Source organism: Panthera pardus, unplaced genomic scaffold (genome assembly GCF_024362965.1).
Source record: "Panthera pardus isolate Hobbes unplaced genomic scaffold, ASM2436296v1 HiC_scaffold_13, whole genome shotgun sequence".
NCBI classification, from domain to species: Eukaryota; Metazoa; Chordata; class Mammalia; order Carnivora; family Felidae; genus Panthera; species Panthera pardus.
The window spans coordinates 95,609,871-95,634,940 of record NW_026526688.1 but is presented as its reverse complement, the minus strand read 5'-3'; the positions used below and the strand labels follow the sequence as shown (position 1 = coordinate 95,634,940).

At 36.2% G+C, this 25,070-nt stretch overlaps 1 protein-coding gene across 4 annotated transcripts in view; it reads right to left on the bottom strand.

The window, feature by feature from the left end:
- Nucleotides 1-24,995, bottom strand: part of SCLT1 (sodium channel and clathrin linker 1) — a 220,471-nt gene extending 195,476 nt beyond the window's left edge. For 2 of the 4 annotated variants that reach the window (XR_002072497.2, XM_019419585.2), the window contains exons 1-3: nt 24,398-24,994; nt 8,061-8,128; nt 60-118 (exon numbers count right to left, since the gene is read on the bottom strand). Coding sequence is in view for 2 of the 4 variants with exons in the window: in XM_019419585.2 (XP_019275130.2) it covers nt 60-118; nt 8,061-8,128; nt 24,398-24,431 (161 nt within the window). In the remaining 2 variants the exon portion in view is untranslated. Of the gene's footprint in view, nt 1-59; nt 119-8,060; nt 8,129-24,397 lie in introns of those variants that run through there. The other 2 variants (XM_053901255.1, XM_053901254.1) reach the window with 2 other exon arrangements.
- Nucleotides 24,996-25,070: the final 75 nt, after the last annotated feature.

The following is a 25,070-nucleotide window of genomic DNA, read 5'->3' as shown; positions in this document are numbered from 1 at the left end:
ATTTTAACAATAATAAATATATTTAAGAAAACAGTATTTTTCTGGTAACTCAAACATACCTTTGGTCAACTAGTGTGTTCTCTAATGTGTCATCTCCACCTCCTTTGAAGACAGCTTTCTACAACAGAGAATATCGCATCTTAAAATGTTTTCTCACATCATCGAAGCCAAAATGACGGTAGTTTAAAATTATAGTGAAAAATTTCACAAACGTAGAAAAATCTTTTAATGCAATTAAAAAACAAAACAGGAAAGAGTAATCATCTAAATTGATGTTGAAAGTGCATTTGGTAAATTTTAACATCCATATGTAACAAAAACTCTTGGCAAAGTCGAATAGGAAGAATTTTTCTCAATTTGACAAAGTATCTATCAGAAACCTATATCAATTACTATCTTTCATGGTGAAACATCAAAAGTGCTGCATTAAATACGGTATAACACAATGTTGCTCACTATCACTGCTAAATTCAACACTGCACTAGCAGTTCTAGTCAGTGGAACTAGGGTAAAGGGCTGGGAATTTAAAAGTTGAAAAAGAAACAACACTCTTATTATTTACAGATAATTTGACCATTTACCCAGAAAACTCTATGTATAATCTACCAATTATTAGGTCTAATAAGAGAATATGGTAAGTTATCCCATAGAAGATCAACAGAACAGTAGCCTTCCCAAGTGCCAGCAATAATTTGAAAATGTAAAAAGAAATAATATCTTTTCACTACTGTAACAAAAGGTAGCACATGAGAATAAAAAACAAAAAAAGATGCTATAACTTTACTGAAAAATTAACTGTACTGAAGAATATATAAGAAATATGTAAATTTGGGGCGCCTGGGTGGCTCAGTCGGTTAAGCGTCCGACTTCGGCTCAGGTCACGATCTCGTGGTCCGTGAGTTCGAGCCCCCTGTCAGGCTCTGGGCTGATGGCTCAGAGCCTGGAGCCTGTTTCAGATTCTGTGTCTCCCTCTCTCTCTGCCCCTCCCCAGTTCATGCTCTGTCTCTCTCTGTCCCAAAAATAAATGAACGTTAAAAAAAAATAAAAAATAAAAATAAAAAAGAAATATGTAAATTTAATAAGGAATAATGTTATATAAAATGTTTAGCATAATTCCTGACATGTAGAAAGCTCTTAATAAATCTTGTCTATTTTTTTCTTTTTTTTTTTCTTAATATGGGGGAAAATCTATTGGCTAACCAACCAACATGGGAAGGATTAGCTTTCAACCAACATGGGAAGGATTAGCTCTCAAAATATAAAGCCTCAGTAGACATGTTTACATGGATCCAGAACTGTAAGATGAATTAGACAAAAAGAAAAGGTAACCTTCCAGGGAGAATCCTGATGGATTAAAGAATAAATGAATCCAGTAGTCTATGCAATTTCAGAGAGGGATTTTTTCAATCCTAGACTATTAAAAAATAGTTATTGTGTTTATTAAAGAATTAATTAAGGGGCAAGAGATAGTTTAACTTTCAATTGTCCAAAAGTTAGTTAAAATCTTCTTGGGATAACTAAGTGGTTCAAACCTTAAAAATATTATTTCTCAAATTTCTTAGGAATTTTTATAAAAATCAAATCAACTACCAATGTTATGACTGATAGCTAGAGATGGATGGCATTCTACAAAATAATAATTCAAGCTCTCATTAACCTCCCACCCATCAATTAGAAGTTTCCTAATTGTTACTCTTACCATGTTTCACTCCACTTTATCATTCTTTTAAACAATATTTAGTAATCTCCTAGTGTTTACTAAATTAAGTCCAAACTCCTCAATTTAACCATTCAAGGCCCTCTACAATGCAAATACAATCTATCCTTTCTAATGTTATTTTCCATTACTTCTCTCATATACGCCAAACACACTTTGAAAAAATGAAGTATGTTTTACTCCCTAAATACTCCACTACCTCTTCTTTTAGCCCCCATTGAAGTTCTCTCATATACGCCAAACACACTTCGAAAAAATGAAGTATGTTTTACTCCCTAAATACTCCACTCCCTCTTCTTTTAGCCCCCATTGAAGTTCTTTTAAAATCTTAGCTACTTTTCAGTACTCATCAAACATGCTACATCCTTCAGGAAACTTTCCCTGATCTCTCCAACTATATATGATCACCTTTTTCCCTGTGATACTCATTTTTGGCTTTCAGGTTAAGATACGAATAATAATATGTTAAATAATATGTTATTTAACATTTTTCTCAAACCCATATTTCTTAGTCTTTAGGTCCCTATGAAATGGTAGTATTATGATACACATTTTCATAGCACTAAAGCTCCTGGCATAGTGCCTTACATATAGGAAGTGCTCAACATATATTGGTTAAACTGAATTCTATAAAGACACTGCTCTGAAACTATTTTCTAATGATAGTTGCTAATAAAATGCCAACCTAAGAATAAAGGACCAATAATCCAAATTATAAAAATTATGATCCTAAGGGCACCTGGTTGGCTCAGTTGGCTAAGAGTACAACTCTTGATTTGGGCTCAGGTCATGATCCCATGATTCATGAGTCCCACTTCAGGCCTGCTTGGGATTCTCTGTCTCCCTCTCCGTCTCTCTCTGTCCCTGACTTGCTTGCACTCTCTCTCTCTCAAAATAAATAAATAAGCTGAAAAAATGATACGATTATAAAGATAAACATAATAAAACAAAATATAAAAAATTTTCATAGAATAATAATATAGATTCAGTAATCCTTTCCCACTTGCTAGTGAAACTTTTAGAATAAAAGTATGTAGGACTTAATAATTCAAGATCTAGTGGAAAAAATCAAGTTGGGAGGGTAAGATTGATATCAACTACACAAGCATTTACATAAGGGCACCTGGCTCTCTCAGTCAGTGGAGAGTGTGAGTCATGATCTCAGGGTTGTAGGTTTGAGCCCTAAATTGGGTGTAGAAATTACTTAAAAAATAAAATTTTAAAAAAAGAATTTACATATATGTATTACCATATTTATAGGTGTTATTTATTTATATATGTATTTTAATTGAAATATAATTGACATGTTTAGTTTCAGGTGTACAACATAGGGATCTGACAATTCTATACATTGTTATTCTCACCATAAAAATAATTAAAAGCATTTATAAATATCCTTTTTATATTTCCTAAACAAAATTTAAATAAATTACACTAAATAAAAGCAATATATACAGAATTTTATATATCTTGAATCTTGAAAAATGGATACTGTACAAGTAATTTCTACTTATTTTTATCCCAAGATGACTTCCTGTGATGATGGTCAGAGTATATCACAGAAGGAATGCCAATAATATTGAATTATAGTTGGGTAGACAAATTTTCCGGACACTTTTCTTCCTCTGAGGAAACTATACACTCTCTAAATATTCTAATTATAATTCTGAATGTTTAATTTTGTGCCCCTGATTTTAAACTATATCTCTGGCTATCAAATATGTTAATGACACCCTTTCTGCCATCCTTTGGAAGAAAATACAAGCTGACTCGCATTTTGTGAAAATGTTTCTTCACATTTTATTTACTTTTTTAATGTTTGTTTATTTTGGAGAGAGAGGGACAGAGTGTAAGCAGGAGAGGAGCAGAGAGAGAGGGAGAGACAGAATCTGAAGCAGGCTCCAGGCTTTGAGCTGTCAGCACAGAGCCTGATGTGGGGCTCAAACTCACAAACTGTGAGATCATGACCTGGGCCTAAGTCGGCCGCTTAACCGACTAAGCTACCCAGGTGCCCATATTGTTGCACATTTTAAGGGTGTTGTAGCATATGATTCATATCGTGAAGAGACTGATTTTCATCATTTATCACTTTATTAATGTAGAGTGTAAGAAATTGCTAAACTCTTACAAATGGCTCTTTTTAAAGTGCTACGGTCATTGATTTTCTAACATCATCATGGGATGATGCAAAATCAACAAGGTTTCATTCAGCAAATGGAGAGTCTACAACTGCACTGTCCAATACAATAGGCACAAGCCACACGCATCTATTTAAATTTTATTTATTTAAAATGAAAATTAAATAGGGTGCCTGGGTGACTCAGTCATTAAGTATCTGACTTCAGCTTAGGTCATGATTTCACAGTTTGTGAGCTCGAGCCCCATTTAGGGTGAGTTCGAGTTCTGCATCAGGTGAGCACAAGCCCTGCTTTGGGTTGAACATGAGCCTCACTTCGGGTAAAACACAAGCCCCGGGTAAGCCCCACTTCTCTCTTTCTCTCTCTCTCTCTCTCTCTGCCCCTTGTGGGATCCTCTCTCTGCCCCTTGTTCATTTGTGTGCTCACTTGCTCTCTCCCTCTCAAAAATAAACAAAATGAAAATTAAATGAATCATCTAACAGTTGTACTAGCTTCATTTAAAGTGCTCCAAAGTCCCATGTGATCAGTGGCTACCATTTTGGACAGCACAAGATTATATAACATTTCCATCAAAACAGTAAGTTTTCCATCAGACGGTGCTGGCCTAGAAAGCCAGTAAGTTGACTCAATTCAAATAGTACAGGTGGTTTGTTATATTTTATCTATTGAGTCTTGTATTTTTAAACACATGATCAACAGGAGTAGCCCTCCTGTCCCTTTCAATGTATTTTCAAATAACTACTATTTGATTACAGTTGAGACCAGTTCCCATACATTATGCAAGCATAATCAAATTTTTTCCTGCTTTAGGGCCTCTTTTTGGTCCACTTCTCTGGCTCCTTCTTCAACTTTCAGTGCTAACTTGAATACTACTGCCGTAGAGAAGACTGCTCTGAACATTCTACCAAAAATAGATCTCAGCCACAAACATCACTACTATACTGTATACGTGGTAATTTCTACTTTAGCACCTTGTTTATTTTTTTCACATAATATAGCAGTATTAATTACTTAATTATTCACTTATATCTCTTCCATGGAAATAGGATGCTTTGTCATAGTCATAGCTCTATCCCCAAAGCTTACCCAGCACACACATGCAATGCAAGATTTGGTGAATTAATAAATTAATGTTTGCTGAGGCGCCCGGTGGCTCAGTGGGTTAAGTGCTCAACTCTTGATTTCAACTCTTAATTTCATCTTGCGGTTCATGAGTTCATGTCCCTCATAGGGCTCTGTCCGTGCAGACAGTGCGGAGCTTGCTTGGGATTCTCTCTCTCCCACTTGTGTGCATGTGCTCTCAAGGAATAAACAAACTTAAAAAAATAAATTAATGGTTGTTAAATCAATGAATACATTTGCACCATGACTGTCTCTCCCTTTCAGAACCAGCTCATACCTTCTTGGCACTATGCTTTTATGTTTATTGACATAGTTTGTCAGTTTATGTGTTCCATTTCTTTCCTGGCTAGACTATATGTCAATTTAACTTTAATTTTGGGTTCAAGCAGAAGGAGTAGAGTTGTCCCAAACTAGAAAAGGAAGATATTTTCAAGAGAGTTTTCGGAGAAAATAAACTTATTTTTAATATTCTACCTTATCCCTCCAGCAACTATGAAGAGACCCAAACATTCATCCTTCAGTACACGCATGTACTGGTATGGCACAGAGGCATAACTAGCCTACATGTGAGGAAAGACATGTAAGGGGGGCAAAAAAAAGGTAGGAACAAAGTATTGGGAAAAGAGGGAAATTTCCCACCTTCTTGAATAAAATCTTTTAACACTTGTCATCCAGTGCCCACTACTATACTCTCAAATAGCAATGTCACTTGAAATACTTTTTATTTATATAGAAAACACAAAATAATCAAAGGAAGACAACTAGATTTCACAACAACCCTGAAAATATCATTCAAGAAACTAGTTGCTATTTATTTCCCTAAGAAATCATACGATACAAAACATCTTAAGGCAATTCACAAAACTTATTTGATCCAAGGAAAGTCTAAATGATCCTTATATAATGATAGCACTAAGGAATTTTAACTATCACTTATAACAGTTTCTATAGAAAATCAAGTTTGAAATTCCAACTTAAAATACAAGAAATAAATTATCAAGATCCTGCAGCTTTATTTTTCCAACATTAGAAAAGTTTCATAAAGTATGTTCATTTAACACAACTCCTGGCAATTTACCTAGCATGAGTAAGGAGGAGGGCATTTCATTGGGATTTTATCTTGAAAATACAGAACTAAAAAGCATGAACTATTTGTGTTTCACAAGCTGATCATGACTTTTTACAATTCCACTTTCACTTACTTGGCTATAAAACTCAAATGATATTGGAAGATAAGTAGGTAGGAGGAAAGGAAAGATATAATTGCTTCATTCATTCAACAATTATTTATTGAGCATCTATTAACAAGAATTGTTTTAGGCACCTGGGAAATACAGTTGGACAAAAAGGGCAAATGTAAATTTATGAAGGATTTCTGCTGCTAGTGGCAATCACTAAAGTTAGTGACAAGAGATCTCAGTCAGTGCTCCTGGGTCTCACATAACCATCGATAATGGTTTCCTCTTACTTCTATGTCTTCCTTTACTACAAACAGAAAAAAATAAATAAAAATAATTGTTCCTGAACATTTTTTTCACAAACCAGAATAACGTTTCTGGGGGTGAAGAACCAAAGAATGCACTGCATATGGCCAAGGATATGGACCATATTGCTAGAAAGCAAATTAATTCCCCTCTCATGCTCTCCTACTACCTCCTTTTTCATTACTGCAAACTACGTAGTGAAAGGCAAGACCCATGGAGATTGGTGTTTTGAGACAGCAACAGCAACATGTTCTGAAGAGATGGTGAACTGCAGAAGAATCTTAGGCAGTAACAGTATACTACTACCAAAACTAAGAGATAAGAATCAAGATTTGATTGTGTGACTATAAGAATAGTATCCGTAAAAGAAGAACATATACCTTTAGAAAACTAAAGGAACTATAATTTCACCAAAGAGTACACTATTAAATAAAACTTTACCATACTTTGCATGTTCTCATGAGGCTTTAGTTAATTATAATCACAATGTACAAGGCAGGTGCATCTAAAAGGCTACCTCGAGTCATTGTTTTATCTGGTAAAACAATCTTTCATAATTGAGTCAGCCACAGTGTACAGTAGATATAATATCATGCCCAGAGATCCTCTCAGGCTTTAAAATCAATCTTTATTTGAATCCTCCTTTCAGGCATATTCTATGAGACATTAAGCAGAAGAAAAAGAACCTAAGAATCTGAGCAAAATTTAGAGGCTACTATATTATGAAAGATTCTCTACCATCTAAATGATAACATTCCTAGTTAAGGATGAGTAACAAAGTAACATGAGAAACACAATATAGTTATTAACATAGCAGATGGATAGTTTTAAGACCCTCTGGACTCTGAGTCTGGTCTTTGTAAATAAAAACACAGAGTAGTAGGCTAAATGTTAATACACTAAAGAAAATATTTATAAGTATATTCAGGTCAACCAGATAAACTATTCCTTTTTAATTTCTTAAACACAACTTCCTTTTCAATATCTTAAAAACAGTATGTTTTAATTGTAAGATTCATTTATGTTAAAAGCAAAACACTTCCTTATTAATTCAGTAGGGAGCTATCACTAATGTAGGAGCTACTGTTTTTCTTTTAATATTGTGTAACTCAGCAATAAGTATGCCTTAGTGCTCAAAAAAAATTTTAACAGAATATTTAAATAAGAACATGTACCCAAGGAAAGAAATATTAAAAACAATACCATATATTGTTTACTGTTTTGAATTCGCTTTTGCTTGCCATAATTTATGAGAATTCCAAGTTAAAACTTACTACTATAATGTATCTTGAGAAAAGATTTTAAGATGTTTCAAAATGTCAATGAATTCTCATTTTAGAACTCAGACATTTTAACATTATACGTAATATGTAAGCGCTAACTCTGAAAAAAAAAGTCAATTTCTATGGTTAAAGAATTTGTATTCATTAAGTAAAAACAAGTGTTCCTTCCTCCTTATAAGAATCAAAGTTGTAAGCAAAATTTCAAAGTGCTATAGGCAACCGCACATGAAAATAATCCTAAATAGAATTTATTTATGTAATTATATTTACAACCAAACTGGAACCTAGATCATTAGACCTTAACTAATTTACATACCTGTACCAATGAATATTTGGAAAAATCTTCCATTTGATATCGCCTAAGCACTTCATTTAGTCGTTGATCTGAAAAGGAACAAAAAAAGTCTATAGTTTATTGGCTAATGTTCAACATTTAAAAATTACAACTAAGGTAGCTTACCTGAGAAATCCAATGCAAAACTGCTAGTCTTCACTGTTTCTCAAAATGAATCCTCAATTTCAGCACGTTTTTGAAATTTAAGAAAGAGGCCCTTCTATACACATAACCCAACCAACTATTGCCAATGGTAAAAAGAATATCTGAAAAGAACTAATTCTTTGGGTTTCATAAATTTAATTCTCAATCTCTCCTGGCTTACTCTTCAGGTTAGCAAAAGTAAAAAAGATACTCTCCACTTTTTTTTTTCTTCCCCTGCTACTAGAGGTGAAAAGAGCTGAAAAGATAAACTGTAGCCATCATTTTTAGAATAGTGAAAACAGACTGAAATTCTGTTCCAGAACAAACCTCCACATGGAAGAGAAACAGCAGGACAAAGATTATAAATTAAACAGGAGTGAGCAAGAGATAATAGAAATGAAGGACTGGAATAAAACCAAGTGCTCTCAGCAAGCACAAGGTGATTAATATTTTTATTCATATCAAGAAAACATACAATAGAACACAGTTAAAATGTACAAAACCGATTCTTTCAAGATCACATGGGCCATTTAAAACTGATAATTTACTGGCAATAGAGTAAATCTCAACTTTCAAAAAGGCCGAAGCCAAAGAGAGCATGTAACTGACAACAGCACAATTAAGCTGGAATTAAAAACTAAAAAACATTCAGGAAAAATTTTAATACATTTTGAAGTTCAGAAATTACTTTTTCAAAATATGAAATTTATTATTAAATTGGTTTCCATACAACACCCAGTGCTCATCCCAACAGGTGCCCTCCTCAATACCCATCACCCACTCTCCCCTCCTTCCCACCCCCCATCAACCCTCAGTTTGTTCTCAGTTTTTAAGAGTCTCTTCTGTTTTGGCTCCCTCCCTCTCTAACCTCTTTTTTTTTTTTTTTTTCCTTCCCCGCCACCATGGTCTTCTGTTACGTTTCTCAGGATCCACATAAGAGTGAAAACACATGGTATATGTCTTTCTCTCTATGATTTATTTCACTTAGCTTAACACTATCCAGTTCCATTCACGTTGCTACAAACGGCCATATTTCATTCTTTCTCATTGCCACGTAGTATTCCACTGTGTATATAAACCACAATTTCTTTATCCATTCATCAGTTGATGGACATTTAGGCTTTCCATAATTTGGCTATTGTTGAAAGTGCTGATATAAACATTGGGGTGCAAGTGCCCCTATGCATCAGCACTCCTGTATCCCTTGGGTAAATTCCAAGCAGTGCTATTGCTGGGTCATAGGGTAGATCTATTTTTAATTTTTTGAGGAACCTCCACACTGTTTTCCAGAGTGGCTGCACCAGTTTGCATTCCCACCAACACTGCAAGAGGGTTCCCGTTTCTCCACATCCTCACCAGCATCGATTCTCTCCTGATTTGTTCATTTTAGCCACTCTGACTGGCGTGAGGTGATATCTGAGTGTGGTTTTGATTTGTATTTCCCTGATAAGGAGCGACGTTGAGCATCTTCTCATGTGCCTGTTGGCCATCTGGATGTCTTCTTTAGAGAAGTGTCTATTCATGTTTTCTGCCCATTTCTTCACTGGATTACTTGTTTTTCGGTGTGGAGTTTGGTGAGCTCTTTATAGATTTTGGATACTAGCCCTTTGTCTCATATGTCATTTGTAAATATCTTTTCCCATTTCGTTGGTTGCCTTGTACTTTTGTTGATTGTTTCCTTTGCAGTGCAGAAGCTTTTTATCTTGATGAGGTCCCAGTAATTCATTTTTGCTTTTAATTCCTTGCCTTTGGGGATGTGTCAAGTAAGAAATTGCTGCAGCTGAGGTCAGAGAGGTCTTTTCCTGCTTTCTCCTCTAGGGTTTTGATGGTTTCATGTCTCACATTCGGGTCCTTTATCCATTTTGAGTTTATGTTTGTAAATGGTGTAAGAAAGTGGTCTAGTTTCAATCTTCTGCATGTTGCTGTCCAGTTCTCCCAGCACCATTTGTTAAAGAGACTGTCTTTTTTCCATTGGATATTCTTTCCTGCACTGTCAAAGATTAGTTGGCCATACATCTGTGGGTCTAGTTCTGGAGTTTCTATTCTATTCCATTGGTCTATGTGTCTGTTTTTGTGCCAATACCATGCTGTCTTGATGATTACAGCTTTGTAGTAGAGGCTAAAGTCTGGGATTGTGATGCCTCCTGCTTTGGTCTTCTTCAAAATTATGTTGGATATTCGGGGCCCTTTGTGGTTCCATACAAATTTTAGGATTGCTTGTTCTAGCTTCGAGAAGAATGCTGGTGCAATTTTGATTGGGATTGCATTGAATGTGTAGATAGCTTTGGGTAGTATTGACATTTTACCAATATTTATTCTTCCAATCCATGAGCACAGAATGTTTTTCCATTTCTTTATATCTTCTTCAATTTCCTTCATAAGCTTTCTATAGTTATCAGCATACAGATCTTTTACATCTTTTGTTAGGTTTGTTCCTAGGTATTTTATAGTTCTTGGTGCAATTGTGAATGGGATTAGTTTATTTGTCTTTCTGTTGCTTCGTTACTAGTGTATAAGAATGCAACTGATTTCTGTACATTGATTTTGTATCCTGCAACTTTGCTGAATTCATGTATCAGTTCTAGCAGACTTTTGGTGGAGTCTATCGGGTTTTCCATGTATAATATCATGTCATCCGCCAAAAGTGAAAGCTTGACTTCATCTTTGCCAATTTTGATGCCTTTGATTTCCTTTTGTTGTCTGACTGCTGATGATAACACTTCCAATACAATGTTAAACAACAGAGGGGAGAGTGGACATCCCTGTCATGTTCCTGATCTCAGGGAAAAAGCTCTCAGTTTTTCCCCATTGAGGATGATATTAGCTGTGGGCTTTTCATAAATGGCTTTTATGATGTTTAAGTATGTACCTTCTAAATCCCAACTTTCTCGGGGGGTTTTATTTTTTAATTAAAAAAAAATTTTTTTTTTAATGTTTATTTATTTCTGAGACAGAGAGAGAGACAGAGCATGAGTAGGGGAGGGGGAGAGAGAGGGAGACACAGAATCAGAAGCAGGCTCCAGGCTCTGAGCCGTCAGCACAGAGCATGACGCGGGGCTTGAACTCACAAACCATGAGATCATGACCTGAGCCGAAGTCGGTCACTCAACCGACCAAGCTACCCAGGCACACCATCGAGGGTTTTTATTAAGAAAGATGCTGAATTTTGTCAAATGCTTTTTCTGCATCGATTGACAGGATCATATGGTTCTTTTCTTTTATTAATGTGATGTATCACGTTGATTGATTTGCGAATGTTCAACCAGCCCTGCAGCCCAGGTATGAATCTCACTTGGTCATGGTGTATAATTCTTTTTATATGCTGTTGAATTCGATTTGCTACTATCTTATTGAGAATTTCTGCATACACATTCATCAGGAATATTGGCCTGTAGTTCTCTTTTTTGTGCTGGGTCTCTGGTTTAGGAATCAAAGTAATGCTGGCTTCATAGAATGAGTCTGGAAGTTTTCCTTCCCCTTCTATTTTTTGGAACAGCTTGAGAAGGATAGGTATTATCTCTGCTTTAAATGTCTGGTAGAATTCCCCAGGGAAGCCATCTGGTCCTGGACTCTTATTTGTTGGGAGATTTTTGATAACTGATTCAATTTCTTCGCTGGTTATGGGTCTGTTCAAGTTTTCTATTTCTTCCTGTTTGAGTTTTGGAAGTGTGTGGGTGCTTAGGAATTTGTACATTTCTTCCAGGTTGTCCAGTTTGTTGGCATATAATTTTTCATAGTATTCCTTGACAATTGCTTGCATTTCTGAGGGATTGGTTGCAATAATTCCATTTTCATTCATGATTTTATCTATTTCGGTCATCTCCCTTTTCTTTCTGAGAAGCGTGGCTGAGGATTATCAATTTTGTTTATTTTTTCAAAACACCAACTCTTGGTTTCATTGATCTGTTCTACAGGTTTTTTAGATTCTATATTGTTTATTTCTGCTCTGATCTTTATTATTTCCCTTCTTCTGCTGGGTTTGGGGTGTCTTTGCTATTTTGCTTCTATTTCCTTTAGGTGTGCTGTTACATTTTGTATTTGGGATTTTTCTTGTTTCTGGAGATAGGCCTGGATTGCAATGTATTTTCCTGTCAGGACTGCCTTCGCTGCATCCCAAAGCATTTGGATTGTTGTATTTTCATTTCCATTTGTTTCCATATATTTTTAAATTTCTTCTCTAATTGCCTGGTTGACCCATTCATTCTTTAGTAGGGTGTTCTTTAACCTCCATGCTTTTGGAGGTTTTCCACTTTTTCCTGTGGTTGATTTCAAGCTTCATAGCATTGTGGTCTGAAAGTATGCATGGTATGATCTCAATTCTTGTGAAGGGCTGTTTTGTGACCCAGTATGTGATCTATCTTGGAGAAGGTTCCATGTGCACTCAAGAAGAAAGTATATTCTGTTGCTTTGGGATGCAGAGTTCTAACTATATCTGTCCAGTCCATCTGATCCAATGTATCATTCAGGGCCCTTGTTTCTTTATTGATCCTATGTCTAGATGATCTATCCATTGATGTAAGGTGGAGTATTAAAGCCCCCTGCAATTACCACATTCTTATCAATAAAGTTGCTTATGTTTGTGATTAATTCTTTTATATATTTGGGGGCTCCCAAATTCAGTGCATAGACATTTATAATTGTTAGCTCTTCCTGATGGATAGACCTGTAATTATTATATAATGCCCTTCTTCATCTCTTGTTACAGCCTTTAAAGTCTAGTTTGTCTGATAGAAGTATGGCTACTCCAGCTTTCTTTTGAGTTCCAGTAGCATGATAGATAATTCTCCATCACCTCACTCTCAATCTGAGGGTGTCCTCAGGTCTAGAACGAGTCTCTTGTAGACAGCAAATAGATGATGGGTCTTGTTTTTTTTTATCCATTCTGATACCCTTTGTCTTTTGGTTGGAGCATTTAGTCCATCTACATTCAGTGTTATTATAGAAAGATATGGGTTCAGAGTCATTGTAATGTCTGTAAGTTTCATGCTTGTAGTGATGTCTCTGGTACTTTGTGGTCCTTGCAACATTTCACTCACAGAATCCCCCTTTGGATCTCCTGTAGGGCTGGCTTAGTGGTGATCAATTCCTTCCATTTTTGTTTGTTTGGGAAGACCTTTATCTCTCCTACTCTAAATGACAGACTTGCTGGATAAAGGATTCTCAGCTGCATATTTTTTCTGTTCATCACATTGAAGATTTCCTGCCATTCCTTTCTGGCCTGCCAAGTTTCAGTAGATAGATCCGTCACGAGTCTTATCCGTCTCCCTTTATATGTTAGAGCGTTTATCCCTAGCTGCTTTCAGAATTTTCTCTTTATCCTTGTATTTTGCCAGTTTGACTATGATATGTCATGCAGAAGACCGATTCAAGTTACGTCTGAAGGGAGTTCTCTGTGCCTCTTGGATTTCAATGCCTTTTTCCTTCCCCAGATCTGGGGAGTTCTCGGCTATGATTTCTTCAAGTACACCTTCAGCCCCTTTCTCTCTCTCTTCCTCCTCTGGAATTCCTAGTATATAGGTATTATTCCATTTCATTGCATCACTTCATTCTCTAATTCTCCCCTCATACTCCTGGATTTTTTTCTCTCTCTTTTTCTCAGCTTCCTCTTTTCCCATAATTTATCTTCTAATTCACCTATTCTCTCCTCTGCCTCTTCAATCCAAGGTGTGGTCGCCTCCATTTTATTTTGCACCTCATTTATAGCATTTTTTTAGCTCCTCCTGACTCTTTCTTAGTCCCTTGATCTCTGTAGCAATAGATTCTCTGCTGTCCTCTATACTTTTTTCAAGCCCAGTGATTAATTTTATGACTATTATTTTAAATTCATGTTCCGTTATATTGCTTAAATCGTTTTTGATCAATTTGTTAACTGTTGCTACTTCCTGGAGTTTCTTTTGAGGAGAGTTCTTTCATCATTTTGGGTAGTCCCTGGGGTGGCTTCCAACTGCAGGGCAATTCCCCTGTGTTGTCTGGAGTAATTTGTGTTGGTGGGCGGGACTGCAGTCAGACCCGATATATGTCCCCAGCCCACGGCTGGGGCCACAGTCAGACTGGTGTGTACCTTATCTTCCCCTCTCCCAGGGGCAGGACTCACTGTGGAGTGGTGTGGCCCCTGTCTGGGCTGCTTGCACACTGCCAGGCTTGTGGTGCTGCTTCTATGGGATCTGGCGTAACAGCTGGGGTGGATCCGCGAGGTGCACAGGGTCAGGAGGGGCAGGCTTCGCTTGCTTTGCCGTCGGTGGTCCCCTGTGGGAGGGGCCCTGCAGCACCCGGATGGAGGTATGCAGACCCATTGGAGGAATGGATCCACAGAAGAACAGTGTTGGGTGTTTGTGTGGTGCATGCAAGTCGGAAATTACTAATAATCCAGAGGTCACGGGAGAAATTACAAAACAAATTTAAATGTATTTTGAGCTGACAGTGAAAATAAAGTAACTCAAAACTTGCTCAAAAAGAAATCTATAGCTTTTAGTTGCATATACTAGAAAAAAATGGCTTAATGAACTATGAGTCCGTTCCAAGAAGTCAGAAGAAAAGGAAATTAAACTGAAAGAATGTCAGGTGAAGGAAATAATAAAGATAAGCCCACTCCAAAGAAATTGAAAATAAACTCATAAAAAAGATCAACAAATACAATCATCTCAAAAGCTACTGTAAAAGCATATGATAAAATTTAAGATATATTCATGATAAAGCCTCCAGAATGTAAGAATAGCAATTAATTTCCTTAATACAATAACGGATTCCTATACAAACACACAGCAAACATCATACTTAAGAATGAGATGTTGAAAACTTTCCCTTGGAAATTGGTAATGACAAAATGACAAATTATCTTGATATTTAGTCATACTCTACTGGCAGTCCTAGTTTATGCAATTATTAATACAATAAAAAATAAAAGGTATAAAGACAGAAAAGGAAAAAAAAATCACCTGTCATTATCAATAGTTATGAGTGTGTAGGTATAGGTAGATCCCAGAGAACACATTGATAAATTCTTAGAATAATGACCTTTAGGGGTTCCTGGATGGCTCAGTCGGTTAAGCAATTGACCCTTGATTTCGGTTTGGGTCATGATCTCCTGGTTGTAGGATCAAGCCCTGCATCAGGCTTTGCCCTGCTAGTGCAGAGCCTGCTTGGGATTCTCTTTCCCCCTCTATCTCTCTGCCTCTCCCTTGCTTGTATGCATGCTCATGCTCTCTCACTCTCTCAAAATAAATAAACATTTAAAACAGAGAGAGAGTGAATAATAACCTTTAGCATGGTTTTTGGATACAAGGTCAAAAAAAATAATTATATTTCTATATACTGGCAACAAAGTTAGAAAATAAAAGACAATATTTACAATACTATACAAAAAACCCCACAATTATCTAGGAATATATCTAAAAGACTCAAACAGGGGAGCTTGGGTGGCTCAGTTGGTTGAGTGCTCAACTCGATTTCAGCTCAGGTCATGATTTCAAGGTTCGTGGGTTCAAGTCCCATGTCAGGCTTTGCGCTGGCAGTGCGAGGCCTGCTTGGGATTATCTCTCTCTCCCTGCTCTCCCCTGCTCACTTACTGTCACTCTCTCTCCCTCTCAAGATAAATTAAAAACAATAATAATAAAATTGACGAATTGAAGAGAACAAGCAATACAAAAATATATTCATGTCATACAGAACACCTGAATTACAATGAGGGGGAAATAATAATCTTTTTTAAATTGGTCTAGGTCAACTGGATATCCTCATAAAAAATAAAACATACATAAAAATCAATTCTAGATGAAATGAAGATCTGTGAATATCAAAACAAATTCTAGAGAAGAACAAAGAGAATATCTTAAAATCTTAGGGTAGGGAATATTTTTTTTAATCAGAACACAAAAAGCACTAGCCATAAATGAAAAAAACTGATAAACTGAACTACATTAAAATTAAGAACTTTTGTTTAACAAAAAGAGACTTTTAAGAGAGTAAAAATACAAGACACAAAACATGGAGAAGATATTTCCAACACATGTAACAGACAAAAGTCTTGTATCTAGAATATACAAGAACTGTCAATTAAAGGAAGACAACCTTATAGAAAAGTGGAAGGAGACATGAATGGACACTTCACCTAAAGGTTACTCAGAGGACCAATAAACATAGAAAAGCTGCCCAACCTCATTAGGCATCAGGAAAATACAAATTAAAATGACAATAAAGAGCTAAAATTAGAAAATATTGGTAACAATATAAATTAGAACTCTCATATACTACTGGTGGGGATATTAATTAGTACAACTTTAAAATTAAACATATATATAATTCCTAAGAATATACATAACCAAAATGTGTACACTTGAGCACCAAGGACCATGAAAAAAATGTTGATAACAGCATTATTCTCAATGGCCCCCAAACAGAAACTGCAATTATCCATCAAAAGAAAAACAGATAAATGTGATAGATTTAAAACTGGAATATTTTATAGCAGAGAAAATGAACAAGCTACATCTACACGCAAGAATGTGGGTAAATCTCAAAGACATAATTAATGTTAAAGGAGCCAAAAACAAGAATACACAGCTTATGATTCCATTTATATAAAGCTCAAACATAGGCAAATTAAAGATATTGATTGTCTTCAATTACCTTTGAAGAGAAGCGAACCTGGAAATGTTCTATTTCTTTTTTTTTTTTTTTTCTAATTTTTTTTTTTTTAATGTTTATTCACTTTTGAGATAGCATGAGCAGGGGAGGGGTAGAGACAGGGAGACACAGACTGGGAAGCAGGCTCCAGGCTCTGAGCTGTCAGCAAAGTGCTGGACGGTGGGGGGCCTCAAACTCACTGACCACAAGACCCATGAACTACTCGGACGCTCAACTCACTGAGCCATACAGGTGCCCCAGAAATGTTCTATTTCTTGACCTAAGTTGCAGTTATAGGAGTATGAACTTTGTAATCATTCACTTAGCTTTATATTTGTTTTCTTTACTTTTCTGTTATGCTACATATGTTATGCATAACTACATATACATATGTATGGAATTCAAACTATGTAAGTTTTAAAAATGTATATATAATAATGCACACAGGTAGTACATACACTCTATGTTGGGAACTTCAGATAATAGTTTTCTTCCTTAAAAATACACATAATTTAGTGGAGAAATATGACAAACGTGATTCTGGTAAAGAAGTAATCATGGAGTACTGATACTGTAAATGGTTAACTTTTTATTGAGTTTAAAAGAAATTATCCACATATTTTATTGTTACCCACAGAACTTTTAAGATAGTTACTTGACACACAGAACTACAATTTTACCCCCATATAGGATCTAATTTCTGCCTGTTACTCTTCTTCCCTGTGAGTCTTAAAAAGAGGCTGGAGTTATGGTAATGGATATAGTAATTCCAATACAAACCACATTCCCACCCCCCGCCCCCCCCCCACCCAGTAGGGTTTTCAAATAAGAAAAAATACTAAATCTGAGTTCTCAGTGATTAAAATAGGTTCAGGAGTCAATTGTGGATTACTGAGGAAAACACATTCAATCCTCAGAGATTGACTTTAATCTGAAGAAAATTTTACTATAATTTAAATCTACTATTTCCTTCATTCATTCAATATGTACTTATCACACTATTATTTAATTTGCATTTACTGAATTACTGAGGAGACTGTCATTTTTCGTTTTTTTTAGTTCTTCAATTTTATTTTTTTGTAAATGGCCTAGTCATATTCTTTAACCATTTTTCTATTAGTATGAATTTATTTTTGTTTGTGAAAGATCTTTCTAAATTTTGGACAGGCTAATCAATTCTCAGTCATATTTACTAGTAAATACATTCTCCCTTTCTTCAGCTGGGCTAGTCACTTATTGGTGATGTCTTTTACAATATCGAAGCTTTTATCTCTAAAATACTCTAATTGTATGTATTTTCTTCTAGTCAAAAATGTTTATATCTGTTGAAATCTTTCCCTATCCTGAGATCATCAAGACACCCTCTTAAATTTTTTTCTGAAAGTTTAAAGAGAATTTACTTCTTCAATCAACCTGCAGATGTTTTCTTCTATATATGTGAAAAAGGTATCTTTATTATTTTTTCTTTCCTATTTGATAGCTAATTATCCTAGCACCATTTGCTAAATAGTCTATTCTTTTCCCACTGATTTGTATTGTTTGTTCTTTTTCAGATAACAAGTGTTCATGTATGTGTCTTTTTCTGTGCTAATTTATTCCACTGATTTATGATTTATCAATCTGACAATCTAACACTGATTTAATAATTGGATATTTATACCAAGTTTTAATAGCTGGCAAATAAAATTTCCCACCTTGTTTACAATTCCCTAGTTCTTCCACTAGATTTTAGAACCATGTTGTCAAAACTCCATTTCAGAATGCATCGAATCTAACCATTAATCTGTGGAAGAACTGACATATCTATTATACTGAGTGTTCTAATCTGCAATTTGATATTTTAATGGCTTCTCCATTAACCTAACTCTTCTTTATTGTATTCAATAATTTTTTAATGCTAACTACCTATTGGTGGGATGAACCCAATATTAAGACAACTATTTTATGGGTATATACCCAATATACACATATATGTACGTATGTACACACAGTCATTGCTGGATTTATTTTTTATTTAGGATTTTAGTTTCCACATGCATAAGTGAAATAGGTTTATATATATACATATATATGTGTGTGTGTATATATATATATATATATATACACACATTTTTTTTGCAAGTTTCTTTGTTGGGTAGAAGTTAAGAATACAGACACTGAAACTAGACAGCCTGGGTTCAAATATCAGCCCAGTTACTTTTTAGTTATGAGTTAACCATGAGTTTGTGATGGCACTTATCCAGAGAGTTGAGATTTTTACTTATGGCTACTGAACAGCTGGTTGTGAGAACTGTTAAAGCAAACTAAAAAAACTGATCTAGAGATTAGGTATTACTGAGTATGTGCTACTCAGAGAAGCAAGAGTTTAATCATATTATGTTTACTGACAAGAGAACAGATGAACTAATGGGTAATGGTTATAGGCTGTATAAGAAAGTAATAAAAAATAAGCTGGGAAAGAGTTAATAGAAGAAAATCAAGAGTTCAAAGAAGAGAATTCTTGATGAAGTCAAAGAACAGTTACAGTGGAAGAAACTTGTGTTTCAGATTTCAAAAGTAGGGTAACTTGAATAAGACTTCTGCTTATGTCCAGAATGAAGAAGGACCACCCTCCCACTCAACACAACCAAAAGCAAATAAATAAATGAAATTATGGTTTGCAAGACAGTAGACAATAGATGATGATGAGAGATGCAAACAAATGACGTGAGCCCTATGACTGCTCCAGCTTAACGACCTAAGAGACTTTCCAAGCCATGGCACAAAGAGGGAAAATGCAGGGATAACTCAGCAGACTCTGTGACTGAGTAGACTCAGCAGACTCTAAGGAAACGCAGCTAAGAAGTGGTGGAGACCAGCAATAGCACTGCTAGGAATTCACCCAAGGGATACAGGAGTACTGATGCATAGGGGCACTTGTACCCCAATGTTTATAGCAGCACTCTCAACAATAGCCAAATTATGGAAAGAGCCTAAATGTCCATCAACTGATGAATGGATAAAGAAATTGTGGTTTATATACACAATGGAATACTACGTGGCAATGAGAAAGAATGAAATATGGCCTTTTGTAGCAACGTGGATGGAACTGGAGAGTGTGATGCTAAGTGAAATAAGCCATACAGAGAAAGACAGATACCATATGGTTTCATTCTTATGTGGATCCTGAGAAACTTAACAGAAACCCATGGGGGAGGGGAAGGAAAAAAAAAAAAAAAAGAGGTTAGAGTGGGAGAGAGCCAAAGCATAAGAGACTGTTAAAAACTGAGAACAAACTGAGGGTTGATGGGGGGTGGGAGGGAGGGGAGGGTGGGTGATGGGTATTGAGGAGGGCACCTTTTGGGATGAGCACTGGGTGTTGTATGGAAACCAATTTGACAATAAACTTCATATATTGAAAAAAAATTAAAAAAAATAAAGGAGTTAAAAAAAAAAAAAAAAAAGAAGTGGTGAAGACCAAGTGAATTAGAATTGGCAGGACAAAATATGAGAGAGAAAGCTACACAGAGAGAGAACTCTGGATATATGAAATCTGTGGAGGGTCGCTCTGTATACAACAGTACACAACAGACTACTGAGTAGCTCTTTATCTATTAAAGAAATTAAATTTACAGTTTAAAATCTTTCCACAAAGAAAACTCTAGGTCCCACTGGCTTTACTGGTAAATTCTACCAAACATTTAAGGAAGAAATAATGCCAATTCTATGCAAACTTTTCCAGAAAATTAAAGAGAACAAAATATTTTCCAAGAAATTCTTTGAGGCAAGCATCACCTAACACTAAAACCAGACAAAGACATTAAAGGGGAAAAAAAGGCTTTATGAACATAGAAAATTAAATTGTAAATAAACTTTTAGAAAATCAAACCTAACAACATATAAAAAGGATAATACATGACCAAGAGGAGTTTATCTCCAAAAGAAAGGTACAGGAAGGCTTAAAATTTGAAAATTAATCAATGTTAAGTGGTCACCCTATTAACAAGCTAAAAGTGAAAAAAAAAAAACAAAAAACAATCCTCTCGATAAATGCAGAAAAAGCATTAGGAAAAAAAAAAATCACCATCCATTCTGATTAAAAACTCTCAGATGGGGCGCCTGAGTGGCTCAGTCAGTTGAGCGTTCCACTTCAGCTCAGGTCATGATCTCATGGTTCATGGGTTCAGGCCCCATGTCAGGCTCTTTGTTGTCAGTGCAGAGCTTGCTTTGGATCCTCTGTTCCCCTCTCTCTCTCTGTCCCTCCATCGCTGGTTCTCTCTCTGTCTCTCTCTCTCTCAAAAGTAAATAAACATTAAAAAAAAAAAAACAAAACCTCGCAGAAAACCAGGAATAGAAAGGAATATCCTCAACCCTTGAAAAACATCTAAGAAAAATCTAGTTAGTATCATACTTAATTCTGAAAGACAGATGCTTGTATTATAAGATCAGGAAGAAGACAAGGATGTCCACTTCAAACACGTGTGTTCAACATTGTATACTAGAAGTTCTAGCCAGTACAATAAAGCAAGAAAATGAAATGAAAGGCATCCAAATTGGAAAGGAAGAAGTAAAACTGTACTGGCAGATGAAAAGATCATCCATATATCAAAAATCTGATGAACTCTAAAAAAAACCCTACTAGAACAAGTGGGTTTAAAAGGTTGCAGAATACAATATGACAAAAAGAAAAAGTATTTCTGTACATTAGTAATGATAAATCAGAAATTGAATGTAAAAGAATACCATTTACTATAGTATCAGAAACAATACATAGGAATTGTTCTGATAAAAGATATGCAAAATCCATACACTAAACACTACAAAATATTGCGGAGAGAAATAAAAGAATAGGTACATCAATGGAGAGAATATATCTTTTCATTGGTAAGAGGACTCAATATCATTAGATATGAATTCTACACATATTGATCAATAGATTCAATGCAATGTCTCTCAAAATCTCAGCATCTTTTTTGGAAGAAATTGACAAACTGATTCTAAAATTCATATGAAGTGCAAAGTACCTAGGATAGCCAAAATAACTGAAAAAGAGCAAATCTGAAAGACTAACATCATCTGATTTTATGACCTACTATAAAGCTGCAATAATCAAAACATTGGGATACTGGTACTCAAATAGATAAACAAATCAACGGAACAGAATAGAGTCCAGAAATAGATCGACACAAATAAGGACAACTGATTTTTAGCAAAGATGCAAAGGTAATCCAATGGAGAAAGGACAGTCTTTTCAATTGTATCCGGATGCAAAAAGATGAACTTTGACCCCTATCTTGCACCTTGTACAAAATTTAAGTCAAACATCATAAATCTACATATAAAACCTAAAATTACGGAATTTCTAGAAGAAAACATAGGAGGAAATGTTTGCAGCCTTTGATTAAACAAAGATTTCTTAGATATGACATCCATAAAAGAACAAATTGAGAATTTAGTCAAAATTAAAAACTTCTCCGTGAAGAACACTTAAAGAATAAAAAAAAATAATAATCACCACTTCCCAAATTCCTACCACAAGAATGATTTTTTCATTCCTTAGCTTAATAAGTAAGTATCTCTTTGAACAGTTTCCTAAGGACTATCAGACTTCCCTTCTCAGATGGAGGTGAAGAATGGTATACTACAAAAATGCTAGTTTGTTAGGAGCATGGTTGGTCTGCAATTGCCTGTAGTTAGTTGTAAAGCTAATGCTTTTATCACAGGGGTTGCGAGTTGAGAAATGCCAAATCAAACTGTCTCAAACTAGATTAACAAATCCAAATGGAACAAATGAAAAGAGACAATCAAGATCAATTGAAGTTAATGCAGAGAAGGTCAGAGTAGGTGGGAGAGGGTCAAGCCATCTATATTTACCTCAGGTGGTGTCCAGGTGTTTTGTCTAACTGGGTAATCTACCCAGCTGTATAATGGCACACTAGGTCCAGTTAAAACGAAAAAATGGCTGGCTCATTCCTCTAAAACTCATTGTTTCTGTGTAACTTAGGTACCCTCCCCATCCCAACCAAACTACTTATCACCCAGTTCTTATCCCACACCACTCAGCTGATGGCTAGCTAGTCTTCCTTAGGGATGGGAGATATTCCCACTTAAAACACAGAAATAATAATATAGTACCATTACAGGGCATTAATAATTTTAAATATACATAATGCACTTAATATGGACTAGAAATCATGCTAAGCAATTTACATCATCTCATTTAATCCTTACAACCCTATGAGAGTTATTGTGCTATTATACCCATTTTAGAAATGAGAAAACTGAGGCACAGCGAAGCTAAGGTCAGGTCAAAGACCTGAAAAAAGAAAAAGCCAGGATATGAACCTAGACAGACTCAATCTAGAGGTTGAGTCTTTAACCACTGGTTTTTGTTTTGTTTTTTTGTTTTTTTTTAACCACTGGTTTATAAAGCTTTCAAAATGGAACTTACTACTTTTTTTCCTACCTTCCCACTCCTTAACACAAAAATCTCAGTTGCCCTCTACCTCTTTCTCTCAAATTCCCTAATCTCCAATCTCACCGTACTACCTTAGCTCACCCCTTACGTGAATGGTAACAATAGTCACCTAACTTGTACTCTGCTAAAATGCATGTTCCTCACAACAGCCACACCAGGCTTTCCAAATCACAATCCGATCATGTTACTCTCAAGTGAATTCCTTTCCCTGGCTCCAATAACCTGTGTTATGGTCCAAACTCAACACACAGAAGCCAAGGCCCTTCACCATCCAGCCCCATTCTTCCCTTTAGGTCTACTTGCTATTTGCCTATATAAACCACATTTCGTACAAGCCAACCTTGTTCCAAGTCTTTCACAAAACATATTCCTAATTCCTTCAAAGCTGCAATACTATTCTCTTTGGGATACCTACACAATTCTTTATCTATATTCATATTAGTACTTCAAGTTTCAGGCCAAATGACACCTTTCTTGACCACAGCTAATAATAATCCTGTAATAGTCAATATTTGTTTACCTCTATGTGTCAGATAGTATGCTAAATCCTTTACATATTTAATACTCATTTAATCATTCCAACAACCCTATAAGGAAACTGAGGCAAAAGAGCGGTTGCTTCCACTTCAGTGTATTTACGGAATTTACACATTTCTTTTCTCAAATTCTTGGAAGGTAGAACTGTCTTCCTCATCTTTGCAGCAGCAGCTATGTCTGTACAGAGTCTGGCATAACTGAAACAGGAGTAGTTCAACAAAAATCTATTTACAAATGGCCAGAACTGTGCCTCTAGGTTCTAATGGCAAACTTGGAAACTCCTCCTGGACATTAGCCTTCTAATTTCTCCAGTTATGCGAGGAGCATAACAACCATGTTTGGTGTCTAGTAGAGTTCCATGTAAGCTAAAGGAACGTACAAGGATTTACCAAACGGTTCTGCTTAAGTACATACACATCCTCATGCATACCACCAAGCTTTTTGTAAAGCTAACTTTTTACAAATTTCCATGCACCGAACAGGCATTCGAAAAATGTTAGTTGGTTAGCGATGACATTAAACATGTAAGAATTCTCAAATAAAAGAATATGGAGCTTACTTTGATCTCTCAGAAAGTCGATTTCCGTGGCCATTTCGATACAATTTCAGTCTGGAGCTTTTACCACCTTCACTTTCTTAAAAAACAAAAACAAAAAAATCCCAGAGAGCTCGCTGTCCGGGAAAGCTAAACTAAAGCAACGCTGGAGGTTGTCAAGCACTCAGCAGTGTAATCAGTATCCTACTCACGCGGCGTCAACAGCCCCGCCGCGCCTTCTCCTGAGTCCCAGCCGAGCCCCTCCTCGCTCAGGCGACAGACTTCAGGTTTCAGGTTTGCTGGGGACCCGCCAAGTGAATTTTGTTCCACGTTCACTCGAATCCCAGCCGGGTAAAAAGGAGACGCGGGTGGATATAGACGTCCCGCAGGTCACTCGGGGTCGTGTCGGGCCACTTAGGAGAGAGCCAAGGAAGCCAGCCAGGAGGCCGGGTGGAGGCGTCCTTGAAGGAGCGTTTGGGGTGGGGGGGGGGGGGGGGGCGTTGACTTCAGGACCGCGGGGAAACCCGGGGCCAACTGCGGAAGTCCACCCGGCCCGCCCTGCGACTTTGAAACCGGTGCCCTGGACCGCTCCTTGGAGACGGTAACGCCGCCTGCGTCACTACGTGAACGTCCATGCTTACATCATCGCGCTTCCTAGAGTCTTTACACGCTATTGGCTATTTGTCAAGCTATAGGC